This window comes from Stegostoma tigrinum, chromosome 10 (assembly GCF_030684315.1).
Source record: "Stegostoma tigrinum isolate sSteTig4 chromosome 10, sSteTig4.hap1, whole genome shotgun sequence".
NCBI classification, from domain to species: Eukaryota; Metazoa; Chordata; class Chondrichthyes; order Orectolobiformes; family Stegostomatidae; genus Stegostoma; species Stegostoma tigrinum.
The window spans coordinates 58,540,360-58,553,639 of record NC_081363.1 but is presented as its reverse complement, the minus strand read 5'-3'; the positions used below and the strand labels follow the sequence as shown (position 1 = coordinate 58,553,639).

General features: G+C 38.6%; 1 protein-coding gene across 1 annotated transcript in view; it reads right to left on the bottom strand.

The window, feature by feature from the left end:
• Positions 1-13,280, bottom strand: part of baz1a (bromodomain adjacent to zinc finger domain, 1A) — a 64,168-nt gene that overhangs the window by 25,408 nt on the left and 25,480 nt on the right. Inside the window, exons 16-19 of the mRNA XM_048537922.2 lie at positions 12,911-13,015; positions 5,870-6,000; positions 4,805-5,518; positions 1,285-1,451 (exon numbers count right to left, since the gene is read on the bottom strand). Of these exons, the coding sequence (XP_048393879.1) occupies positions 1,285-1,451; positions 4,805-5,518; positions 5,870-6,000; positions 12,911-13,015 (1,117 nt within the window). The remainder of the gene's footprint in view (positions 1-1,284; positions 1,452-4,804; positions 5,519-5,869; positions 6,001-12,910; positions 13,016-13,280) is intronic.

Genomic DNA, 13,280 nt, shown 5'->3' with positions numbered 1-13,280 from the left:
AGGCCAAGATCACAACTCAAGTCTTTGTTATAAAATTTAAGTATAATGAAAATTAAATGTACACCACAAAGTATGATTGGAGGAAGCACACGTACATTGCAAATTTCCAACACTGGATACATTTCCTTTGTCACAGCTCCTCTAAATTTTAGATCTACGCATGACTGAAACACAGCCGAACTACCCATAAATGCACTTAACTCTCTAGTTCGTAAGTGACTAAGTGAGATTACCAATTGCTTTCCAAAGCAAGCTCAAGCTCCAATGACAAACTTGGAACAAAAACCAGTTTGCAGCAAATATGGTAAAATATTTTCCAAAAGAAAAAGACATGTTTTACGTGATACATCATCCTATACAAACCTCTTCTTCAGGTGAAAGCTCTTTCGTATATTGTGGGCCTGCAGTTTAAACAAATGTGTCGCTTCACGTATTTAAATTCCAAACGTAGCTAGTTTCTCCACACCCACTCCTGAAATGCCATGTTTGAAAACATTAACATCTGTCTTTTTATTCTTGATTTCACTCATTTTAAGTTGCCCTCTCCCTACAAAGTCTGTTGCTCATTACTTGTGTTTCCCACCCACCCTCTCCATTCTCTATAATTATAGCTATCCCACATTTAAACAAGTGTATTGACACAAAACAGCATGCTAAACAAAACATAATCAATGAAAATCACTTTCCTATACAAAGCCATGAATGTGGATGTTTCTAATTTTTAAACTTTAATCTTAAAACTTTCAATCATTAATGTTGTTTGCCAACTTGTAAGAAATGGGTAAACTGGATTTCTGAGCAAGACTTCCACCTTAGCCTTCCTGCTCACGACTTGAAGTCATGGATCAGGATGGTAGTGGGAGAGAAGCAGCAACCTGTTTTACAAAATGCCTGAGCCTGCTCACTCACTATGCTAAAACAAGGAGTTAAATTATGATCCCTGAATTAGTCTATCAATTTTATTAACATTACAACATGGAATACAAAGAAGGGACACCTCTTCCCAAAGCCTGGAAGCCTATTTACCAGATTTCTCTTCATTAGTTTGTTTAAAATTCAACTGGCAATGTGCTCCCACAAATCAATATTTACAATGCGTACAAAAGAAAAGGGTGAAGCTAAGGATTCAACAAGTAGCAAGTAGCATAAGAAACTCTAAATCAGGTTTGTTTCAAGTTATTTAAGAAAATTGCACAGAAAATACCCTTTAGACAAAATTCTCAACAGATAATAAAAAGAATTCCAAACTCAGTAATAGTATTTCATTCCAATAATAATGCATACTTTTATTCCTCCAAGAGTTCCTTGCCAGGTTCGATCTTCAATATCCAGCAACAGATCCTTCAATCGCAATTCAAGTTGCTTCTCAGCAGATATTAGGGAAGTATCATGTGTGGTCGGAATGCCTTTTGAAGTATTTCGAACATTCTTGCTCTCCTCTGGAGCCTTATCTGCAAGTCAGTATTGTATTGGCTTGATGTGTGCTATCCATACTAGCAAACCATTCCATTAACCCCTCCACCCTAACTCTTCAACATTCATCTGCCCCAGGTGCAAGATAACATTGCTTCTTGAAGAAAGTAAATTTTCAACCCTACCCCAAGAACACCACAAATCAGTGGGTCCATTTACATACTAAATCAACTAAACTGTTATAGCTCTGCATCTGTAAAATCCCAGTATTAAATTAGAAAAAAAACAAATAGTGGACACATTAAGGCAGTGCACATTTACTTCATAAACTGGATGATATTACACAAGGTATAATGAAGCAAGTACTCCCATAATGAAATCTAACCTGATTAGTTATCACTCACTCAGCACCTTTAGGATTACTGATCAAGAACAGATTACTGTTTAAGTTCTTGGTAAGGAGGTTGAGGAGTAACCTTATAAAATCATGGGGAACATGGATAAGGTGAATATCAAAAAGTCTTTTCCTGGAGTGGGGACAGTTCAAAATTAGGGGGCATATTTTTAAGATGAGATGAGTAAGATTTTAAAAAAAAGGACCCAAGGGGCAAATTTTTCCACACAGAAGACAGTTTGTACGTGGAATGAAGTGCCAGCAGAAGCAGCAGATGCAGGTACAATTACAATGTTTAAAGGACAGCTGCAGTCAGTTCTGCTACATGATAGCTGCATTCTTGTGCAACAATGCTTTATCAAAAACCATGTGATAGAAATAACAGGGCCCATGTGAAAAGTGGGGTTAGGAGCAGATCACTCAAATAATAAAAAACACACTCAAAAGCCTAACACAAAGGATAACAATTGGAGTAAATGTTCAAATTATACATTGAAATAGAAGTAAATTTAACACTTTACGTAGAAAAATGTTAAGACGATTTGTTTTGGGGGAGGTGGGTGGTTGTACTGCACCTCTCAAAGCACTTCATGACCAAGCCTGTGAAACGATCAGGTGATCGTAATGCCTACTCCTCCATGCACCAATGGAATTGCATTATATCCAACACTAGTTCACCTTTTATAAATAGTACTTCTCTATTTGTCAATTACATTACAGCCAATTAACATTGATGGAGCATGTACAGTCGTTTCTGCTTTAACCTGACTAGGAAAGGTTTAGAAAGGGAGATGTGCCAAACACGGGCAAATGGAACCAGTTTGGTTGGGGTAACTTGGTCAGCATAGAACAGTTGGACTGAAGGGCTTTCTTCTGTGCTGTATGATTCTATGACTCTAAGTTGTTTGAACAGGGGACATTAATATAACACTCTGAATGCAGCTTTTAGCAGCAGTTTCACTTTTGGTAATTTGGTTATATAACCAAACATAACAGGATTACATTTAAAAAGATCTGTTTTCATAACGAGGGTAACCGTTGAAATCCGAACATTACGCAGCTAAATAAAAAAAAGGATCATTTGAAAAATTCATGTTTCACCATCATACAAATAACCCACCATATGTAAAAGCTAGAACAAAACTGCAATAAAAAAAACAGTGCAGCTGCCCTGAACATAGAAGCCTTATTGTAAGTAACTGAAATGCCATAGGCACACAATTTTTCTCAAAATAAAAATGCTATAGAGAATTACAAATTACCTCAAATTTTGATTACTCTTACTCTGCTTATTCACAAATACCCACTCATTCTGTTGCTTTTCAAAAGGTAAAATGAAAATGCATAGTATTTCAGTACAGCTATAAAGGCACTGTTGAAGCTTTTCACCTTGCACTCATCAGGACAAACTGAAAGAACACCAAATTTAAGAGAAACCAACACTCACACAACGTTAATTGAGAGTGCTAATTTTTATGAGGCATTTATCATGGAGAAAACAATTAATTATCAGGTTTGATGTACATTGATATAGGGGAATTGCAGATGCTGGAGGATCTGATATAACAAGTGTGGAGCTGGACGAACACAGCAGGCCATGCTACCCAGACATGTTTGTCACCTCGTTTTGCTTTGATGTACATTTAAAACAGGCAGGACGACTCCAATTAGTCAGTGTATTGCCTTGAGAAATCAGCCAGCAAAACAGCCACCACCTCTTTGGGTCAAAACAGGTACTGATGTATGCATCTTTTCATTAGCAAAATACAGTGCTCTGTGTATGAATACTAAGATTCTAATACACATGTGTACAACACTATGCTGGACTGACAATCCTAAATTGGTAGTTTAATCTTCACAGACCGAATACTATCCAGTAGACATTGCCCAATAATTGCAACTAATTTTGGGAAGCTACAGGTACAAATCAATAGCTTTCTTATTGCATCCTGACCAAGCGATGTGCTATTTCGTATGACTTCGGCACAAACTCGTATCTTTAACCCTGTGTAATAGGCACAATGCATTTTTGGCTTGAAAGCAGCATCCTATAGTCGCAAAACACATTTTTGTTGTTACTACATGGTCATGGCAAAAGACAGCTGGCTTTGCCTAGTGCTCAAAACTTTCGAACACCCCACTATTCTAACATAAACCGAGAGACTGGGCATCTTTCAGGACTTGTTTGAACAAGCGCTCTATGTTGCTACGGTGCAACGCCATAAGAGGCGGCTGCCATCAAGGCAAAAAAAAATCATCCTGCCTAACACAAATGGAAAATGTAGTATATGATTTACAGTGCCAGTGTGATGCCAGGTATGCAGGCTATACGCCCAAAGCCAACAGGCTGTACCAGACATCACAACTCTTTGGCTGGTTGTTGCAAGTATGGACTGTTTAGTCATGGTCAGTACTTTCCTTGCTGTGGTTTACAATATTTGGTGCAATTCCACAATAGGATAAAGGCAACAAACATGGTCCAGCACAAGTGAAGTATTAAACCAACAACCAATTTAGGACCAGCAGTCAGGATTGCAATGTGCTATACTTGGATATACTAGAAGCTATATTTAATACTACACAGGGCCTTGATGTTCAATGGAAAGAACATGCAGACTAAATGCCACCACATTGACTCAAAATGAAAAGTGGTATTTTGCTGGTTCATTTCTCAGGGCAATACCAAGACCAGGATCAAATTTAAACAAAGTCAGCAGTTTGTCAATCACTAACTTGGCATTCACCATGACAATATCTCTATCAATTAGAATCCACTTGTCAAACAATTGACACCCTCCCCTCACTATGAAGTATGGTTTTCCCTGTTTAATTTGTAAGCTCGCTAAAGGTCCTGAAAGCAAGTCAAAAAGCTTCCACAAAAAAGTCATTTTTCAGCAACGCTTAAGTACTGTACCAACAAGCCCAGTAACAATATTAGCATTGACCTGTAAGAATATGTTGAAGCTAAATAACTGCCATTATAATAAAAGGCATTACCTGGAATGTTGAATCTTTCCACAGGAAAGTTAGTAAGCAACTCAGTTAATCGGACTTTCTCTTGGAGAAGAGTTTCTTTCAAAGAGTTCTCTCTATTTCCCCTTGAGTTAAGTGCTTCAATCAGTTGATTTAATTGTTCTGGTGATGAGTAAAAACACCATCGATTTGGCTTGTTTACTGGCCTGTGCAACTCTGCTGTACAACTGGGATCAAGAATTTGGTCCTGGTTTGAGGTAGATGGCTGCAGTGATTGCCAAGGAGAAACTGAACAGTTTTGGTCCTGAGAAACATTTCTGTTATGTGGCTCATGCTGTTTTGGGTCTATCTTCCCTGAAGCTCTGTTCCCTGAGGATTCACTGCCTTGTGGTTTATCATAAAGTTTGTTTCCCTGAGACTCTAAGTTCTCACTCAGAGTTTTGACTGGACAAGGCTGCAACATGTCCTCCATCAAACCTTCATAGTCTTCCTCCACAAACAAGCCAGGCACAGAATTTAAGACCCAATACCTACGGTACAAACGGTCACGGCCCAAAGGCAGAATATTGGTGCAGGATGTGGCATTTTGAATTTTCCCTCCAAGTTCTTTCTCCTTTTTCTGCTGCTCATGTTTCAAAGCTTCTTCTTCCTCTGGAGTTAAGATTTCTTTCCTTTCCACCACAGATTCAATTTCTTCGTGATTCTGTACACCTTTAAACCCAATTTGAGTTTTCTTTCCTATGTATACATACACACACACAAAGTTAGAAAGCTTCTAATAAAACTCAAAATACAGTCCCAACAGATTGAATGACAGATTATAGCAAGGAGGTAACCATTTGGCATGATGCCCACCCTTACATTTCATTAACTAAAGTTCAAACTATCCAAAATCACAAATGCTTTTTCCTTATCTTACCTTTAAATTTCCCTTTCAAACAAGTGGCCAAATACAAAAAAGTGCAACTACTTGCCATGCAGATTTTCTGCGGTGCACGTACTTTTAAAATGGAACTTAAAACATTTTCCTAGGCATGTCAAAGTGGAAAAGGAAACGTCAAGACAGGAAAGAGTTATTTGATTTTCAACCTTTTTGATTCTTTTTACTTGATCCCAATTCTTCCTCATCTTCTGTTGCTGTATCATGGCCTCTCTCCTTGTGAGCAGACACACGGCTCTCTGTGCTGGTATCAAGTTCTTCCTGAGTTGTACCCTCTTCACTTCAAAAGAAAAATACACATTTACAAGAAAGTAAAAAAGCCTTTATTATCTTCCCATACTAATGTTTTCTTCTTCCTGGACTATTGTTCTAGTCACATTTCATTTGGTGAACACAAACAAACACCGCCCGTTATAAGTAACATATCAAAGGAATAGATAAGCCTGCCCTGTGATTACATAAAATTTTCTGATCTTGAGTCTCAAACTCCAATTTCCTGCATGGTGCCCAAAATCTACAACTCAGTGAAGAGTTCATGAAACCATATTACAGCCTCAAATAGTCAAAAAAATCCTGTGTCCTCATCCTTTCCCATAACCCAGAACTAAAGTAACACCAACTAGAACAGTGATTTACTCATACTTTAAGTCACTGCTCAAAAATGTAGTCTCTCCTCTACAACATCCTCAATTTGCATCACCCAGAGTCAGTCATTTGCCATTTTAACTGACCACTTTGTTCCCATTCCAATCTTTCTTCCAGTGGCTTGCTCCAGTCTTTCAAGTGAAGGTTAAAATAAAAGTTCTGGGAACCTATCCACTTGGCACTGTAATGTCCAATACTCAGCTGTTTCAACTTCATATGGGCATCACTGGACCTTCTCTCCTTTCATTGACCTCAAGGTGGTGATGAGCTGCCTACAAGAAATGCTGTAGACCATCTGAAGTATGTACTCCCACAAAGGTATTCAAGGGTGACTGTACTTTGTCACTGAGTCATAAATCAATGTACATCTGTTGTCGTTTCCCATGCCTAGGTTAGCAACAGGTGGCCCATCCAGTTTCATTCGTTTGAAATTTTTTGCCAGTTTGATGCAACTGAATGGTCTGCTCAGCCACTTCAGATAGCAGTTAAGTCAACCACATTGGGCAAGGACAGGAAAAGAGAGCAATCCTCCTTCCTTTAAAAAGGAAGAGAGAGTTCAGAATTCCACCATATGGCCTTCTGAATTACTTGTCCAATGACAATGTCACTAGGCCATTTACCTATCCTCCAACAAGATCAAATCAAAACCAGTGTGCCCGCTGAGCTGCAAGGCCCACAGGTGCTCAGATTCTGCTGATGAGTGTGCCAACACTAACCTCAAATTCTCAAAGTCACTGCTGCACACAGACTGGAGTCTGGAAACATCTGTGGAGATGGGAACAGAGTTAACGTTGAGTCCAAAAAAGATTTTTTTTCAGAACTCTCTCCACAGACGTTGGCAGGCCTATTGAGTTTCTCCAACACATCTCTACTTGGCCAATCACTGGATGAGACCAAATTGAATTCACTATATGTCTTGCACACTTTTCAAAAAAAAAAAGAGTGAAATGTCCTGATGTAACAAAATTAGTTTCACTCCCCTCTGCACAGATGCTTCCAGATTGCAGAGTTTTTCCCTGGTAGAATCTGTTAACTTCCAATTTCCAGAATCTCAACTATTTGACTTTTATTCCATCCAATTCATTTTCCTGAGATGTTGGTAGTTACGAGCAAGAACATGTGATTTCGCCTCCTTAAGGAGGTTACACCTTGATGGATTAGAATTGGAGATCAAGTCCCCCAATATGCCTGGAGTCATCACAAGTTAATTTTATAGACCCATAAACTCCCCAAATTTACCTGCTGCACACACAAATTGACACAAGCACAGATGAGGTCTTAGTAGTCAATTCAAATCAATGCTCAAAATTTCTTCTAACACACTTTTGAGCAGAGGGCAAGACTGGAAATGCTGTGGCCTGTGCCCAAAAGGCTTGCAAAGAAATTCTTTTCACTGATTAAATTACTGCTTCTCAAACTTCCTTTTCTTTTTCCACTTCTTTGCAGGAGGCACAGAGAACTGATTCAGATATAAAGCTCTCAGATTTATTTACAGTCACAGCTTGTACAACTGAAGAGAGAAAATAAGTTGTTTGGAGCTGGTGTTGCCTTTTTACTGCAAAGCAAAAACATCTTCCCTTCCAGAAGTTGAATGGCCTCTGCCCAAACCAACACACCTAACAGCCATTCAGCTACTGGGGAGTCATAGCTGTCAGTCGGCAGAAGGTCAGGAGATACCAGCCCACAGACAAGCTACTTACCGTGGGCCAGAGTTTCATTCTTACATACCCTTCGCACCAGCACATCTACAAACCTACTCTTCACTAAGTGAACACAGCAGTGTGAACAGCACTTGCAATGAGTAGCAATTTACTTGTCATTAACAAGCTCAGTAATTTTAGAAGTCTTAGCTTTTAAAACAGCCCTTTTTAATCAATGATTGTGGACTGAAACGGGTAAAGGCAAGATTTCTTATAATACAATAAACAAAGCTAGGAAGCATAAATCCCGGTTTAGGGTCTGCACTTATTTGGGTGAGGTACACAATAAAGCTGCTTAACAGTTAGATTAGTTTGTTACCTCTTCCCCAAAGACCTTAGTGACATATTCACTGCAATAAACACCATGTTACAGCTCAGTCCAAATTATTTGTCACTAAGAAATAAAGAGAGTGAAGTAAAGTAACAATTATGTACGCCAAATCTAAGGAGAAAAAAGCTAACTAGCAAACAGAATAAACCTTAAAATCAAGAGATGGATAGAAATAGAATCAGAAGGGTGGTCAAAATAGGACAGTCAGATTTAACATTTGAGAAAAAAAGACCAAGAGTTTCCAACAAGCTCTATGTCTGACAACCATAAATAGTCATAATCTAGTTGCACTGACTTTGGGTCCTTTGTGAAGTATCGGACAAACAGCTGAGATGGTTTTTGACTGTGCGCTCAAGATCAATGTAGCTTTTATAAATTAATCCATGAGAAAATCGCCTACTACTCAATTACAGAAACAACCAGTGGTCGAACTTCAAGTTATTAAGTTTTTACTTCAGGTAAGAGAGGCCATATTAATTCAGTTCACTAAACCACTTTGTGGGAAGACACTTATGACAATAATCATAATGATAAATGTACATTAGAGTTGGAGAATAGTGAACTCTAGTGTCCCTACTTCTGAGCCAGGTGGTTTAGGTTCAACTCCATGGGTTGGTCATAATATCTGAACAGGTCGGATTTAACAAGAGTAGACCAAATCCCTAAGCTGATGCTCAGCAGGACTTAATCACCTACACTCTGCTCAAATCCAAGACACCAAAAAAGTCCATAGCCTTCAATTATTTTCAAATGGATTGACAAGTTTTTGGCTGACAGAGTCAGGTGGGAAAGCAAGTCATGGAGATGACAAACCAAACAAAACAAAAAACAAAAACAAAAAACATTCAGGTATCAGAAACAGACAAGTTAAGCTGGTAGGCAAAAATTTGTAATGAGAAAATGTAGGTTTTGCACGTTGGTAAGAAGCAGTGAGCAATGATATTTAAATGGGGAAAGACTACTGAAAGTTGCAGATGGGGATTTCCAGCCCTAGTATGAATTTCAAAATAACCTAGAATCCAAGCTCAGCAGGCAATTAGGAAGACAAATACAACACTGGCCTTATTTCAAAAGGGAATGGGTATAAAAATACTGAAGTCTTGCTCAAACAACACAAGCAACCAGTCAGATCAAAATTTGTATACTGTAAACAGATTTTGGGCCCCTTATCTGAGGAAAGATATACTGGTATTGGAGGTAGTCCAAAGAAGGTTAACAGGCTGATTGTAGTTATGGAGGAATTTTTAGAGTAAGTGGGTTTGTACTCATTGCAGTTTAGAAGAATGAGAGAAGATTTTACTGGAAGATTCTTACAGGGTATAACCGGAGAGATGCAAAGACTTTATCCTTTGTGGGAGAATCTAGGACTAGTTTCAGAACACACAGTCACCCCATTTAAGACAATGGAGGAGGAAGTTTTATTTTAAGATCTGTGAATCAATGGAATTAAAGGGCTGACAAGGTTGAGTTGCCAAGTACCTTCACAAACAGGACAAAGATTTGAAATCAGGAGAGGAAAAGTTAATTGAACAAGTAGAGTTTAGATTATCAGCCATCATCTCAATGTCAGTGGACACCTGATTAATAGCCTACTTCTGCTCTTGTCCTATGATCTCTGCAATAGACAATTCAAAATATTTTCAAGCTTCTATCATAATGAAGACATTTCTCATTTAAGTTTGAGATGTTGGCACCCTTAACTTCAGTCTCTGCCGCCACATTCTTAATCTCACTCAGGAAAAATACATCCTTCTTGCTTGCACAGTCAAGTACCTTGAGAATGTTTCCAGACCCCGCACATTTCTCTCCAGTTTAGAACAGGCAGAATTTCATAAAACAGCCTCCTTAGCCCATGAGCCAATCTTGTGAACTTTTACTGGCCCATGTCCAGTGCAAAGACATGGTCATGGGTAGCCCTAACAGAGCTGCACAAAATTGCTGACAACTGCCCCAGATTAACTCAGCAAAAGATTGCCAACAGTAGACAGAGTGCTTTGAGAAAACATTTTCATGTAGTCTCAGCAAGTAAAGTTTAATCAAGATTGTTTAATCAAGGTTACTGGCTGGGATGGAATGCATAGCCACAATTTCTTAGACAGGTAACAATGTTTTACACTACATAATTATTTCAAATTATTTAAATTAACCTGCAACAATATTAAGAGTAGATTTTAGTTAAGATTCTACACAATCATATAGATTCCATAGTAGCTATGGATCAACATGTGTAGAAAAAAAATCAATCACTAAGAAAGGATTCAAGCCAGTTTCAGGCAATAGAAGTGACCACCCTTATCATTAAAAAGTCTGTGAAAACATCACACCATGGGACAGAACCACCTGCCTGTCCTTCCCTCAGAGCCCATCGCACAGATCCAACCAGAGGCACCACTGACCAATCGCATCAAAGGGTGGGGCGTCTCTCTGGGTCCTAACTTTTAGCTGTATACAATGTGAAGTCTTTTTTTACCTTACTGCAAACAAAATCTGACGCTGTAACAAAGTTGTACCAAAGTAAACTTGTACACAAAACTACTAGACTTGGAATGTCATTGGAAAATATGAAATCTAACTATCCTGCTTTAAAAACGCAAGGCAGGGGCTACACATAGTACGAAAGCCCTTGCTACTGCAAGATTTCATTCACATACTCGGTTAGCACAGGCTGATGTGGATCACTTGTGTGAATGCAGTTTCTTTTCAGATGGAAGAAAGTCATCTGGAACATGGATAAATGCTAAGAAAATGTATGACTGCAACTGAGTGCCCAGAAAGAACTTTGTTATATTAATGATAGAATGTTTATACACGGCATTTACAACACATCAGATAAACATCATTTTTAGCTACTGAGTACAGTTCAGAAGGATAAACAGGTTCTCCCAGAAGAATCAAGCTTTTAGGTCATAGTGGCCAGCCACCTTAGCCAAGGGATAGGGGAACAGCACAGAATAATGTCAGTGGGTAGGGTATGACCATCCAGTTTGCAAACAGAAAACCTCCACTTCTCTTGCTTCGTCGTGTGGTGAGGCAGAAGTTAATTCCTCATAGATTACTATACTCTATTTGCTGCATAAGCTGCTCTGTCTGCAAAGGGTGAAGGAAAGAATTCCACCTTCAGAGGAACTCAAAAGAGGGCGGATCCAAAACCAGTGAAAGACCGAGAATCCATGCACCTGCGACCTCAAGTCGAGAGCAACGAGTTGGAAAGAACTGTGGCTCAGCATTTAGCACGAGCGCCACAGCTCCAGGGATCTGCCTTTGGTGCCACTTTCCGGACAGTCTGTGTGGAGTTTGCATGCTTTCCTTGTGTCTGTGTGGGTTTCCTCCAGGTGTGCCATTTTCTCCCACAATCTAAAGATGTGCAGGTTACATGGGTTGGCCATGCTAAATTGCCCATCCTGTCCAGGGATAAGCATACTAGGTGAGTTTGCGGGTCTGGGTAGGATATTCTGAGGGTCAATGTGACTCCATGGGCCGAATGGTCTGCTCATACACTATAGGGAATCTATGATCTCATGAAAGTATTACTGACACGAAGGATTCGGACTGGTACTAGAACCATGCTCGACTTCTTCCCTTCACCTACAATATTTGTTTCCCATCCTGTTTGTATGATATGGAAATTTTTAAAAGGTGGCTGCAGCTTACATTATATAAAATTGTGAATCAGCAATCCATATTTCTTTTCTGCCATTTGTTTGAAACAACTTTTCCTGGAGTACGTATTTAATATAAAACCTGATGTACATATTCTTTTAACAAGAATTAAAGAGCTTGGTAGAACTGGGATTTGGAGATTTATTACACGAGCGAGTGGTGGTGCTTTTCTTAAGTAACAGCTATATCAGATGTCATAAAGCAAGGCAAAGCACAAGACCTCAATTCTTGCTTTAAAAAGGAAGCAGTTGAAGTGAAGTGTTGAAGATGAAATATAATTCAACTAAGTATTAAATTGTTTAGACAATACATTCACAGCAAACTAGACCAAAGATAAAATTAAATGGTTGAGCACAAAAATCATTTTTATATTCCAAAACAGTGCATTAGATAGACTCTGCCACTTTGGCTGCTCCAAATGCCTGGGATACCTAACTCAGAATATCCAGTCTCACTTCAACATTAATACTTGCCTCCAATCTTAGTTTCCAAGGTATAACCTCTGATCCTTTACAATAGAGTAGCTGTTCTACATGGCTTCTTCATTCATGGGAACTCATTTTACCACTATCCTTCTCAAAAACTCTCCATCTGTTGTCTTACAATCCTTATCCCTCTTAAGAATATGCTCCATCTGATCTTTCCCTCTTCCCAACATGGCACCAAAACTATGCTGTATAGTATAATAGACAATTTGGACAACTAGTGGTCTATCTGCAAACTTTTAAATTTTTTAGATTTTTAAACCATTACATTTAAAAACATATCCAGAATACATGAATATTAGCAACATATTTTAAATTGATATCTTGTGTGTACCTCTCTAAATAAATCAACATTTAAGAAAAACTTACACTGCACTTTCTTTCAGGTTTTTCTGTTCCTCTTTCATTTGTTCATGCCGATCCCTGATCTTTTGTTCTTGTTCTTTCAGTCGCTCTTCTTTTTTCTTGCGATATCTACAGTACGAGCAGAATTTTTTTAATAATGCTAATACAAAACAAAAACAAACCATAGCAAAGAATTTTAGAATATTGTTAGGTCACATGGGTGCTTTATTTTCTGCCATGAATGGAAAACATTTTTCTGTTTATTTCAGAGACAACGATCATAGTTTTTAAGTTACAATTGGAAAAGTAGTAAATAGCAGGAGAACTTCATCAGGAAGACAGGCTATTAGAAGGAAGATACCTTGACAGCAGGGTTCTGAAACACTTCGAAAAT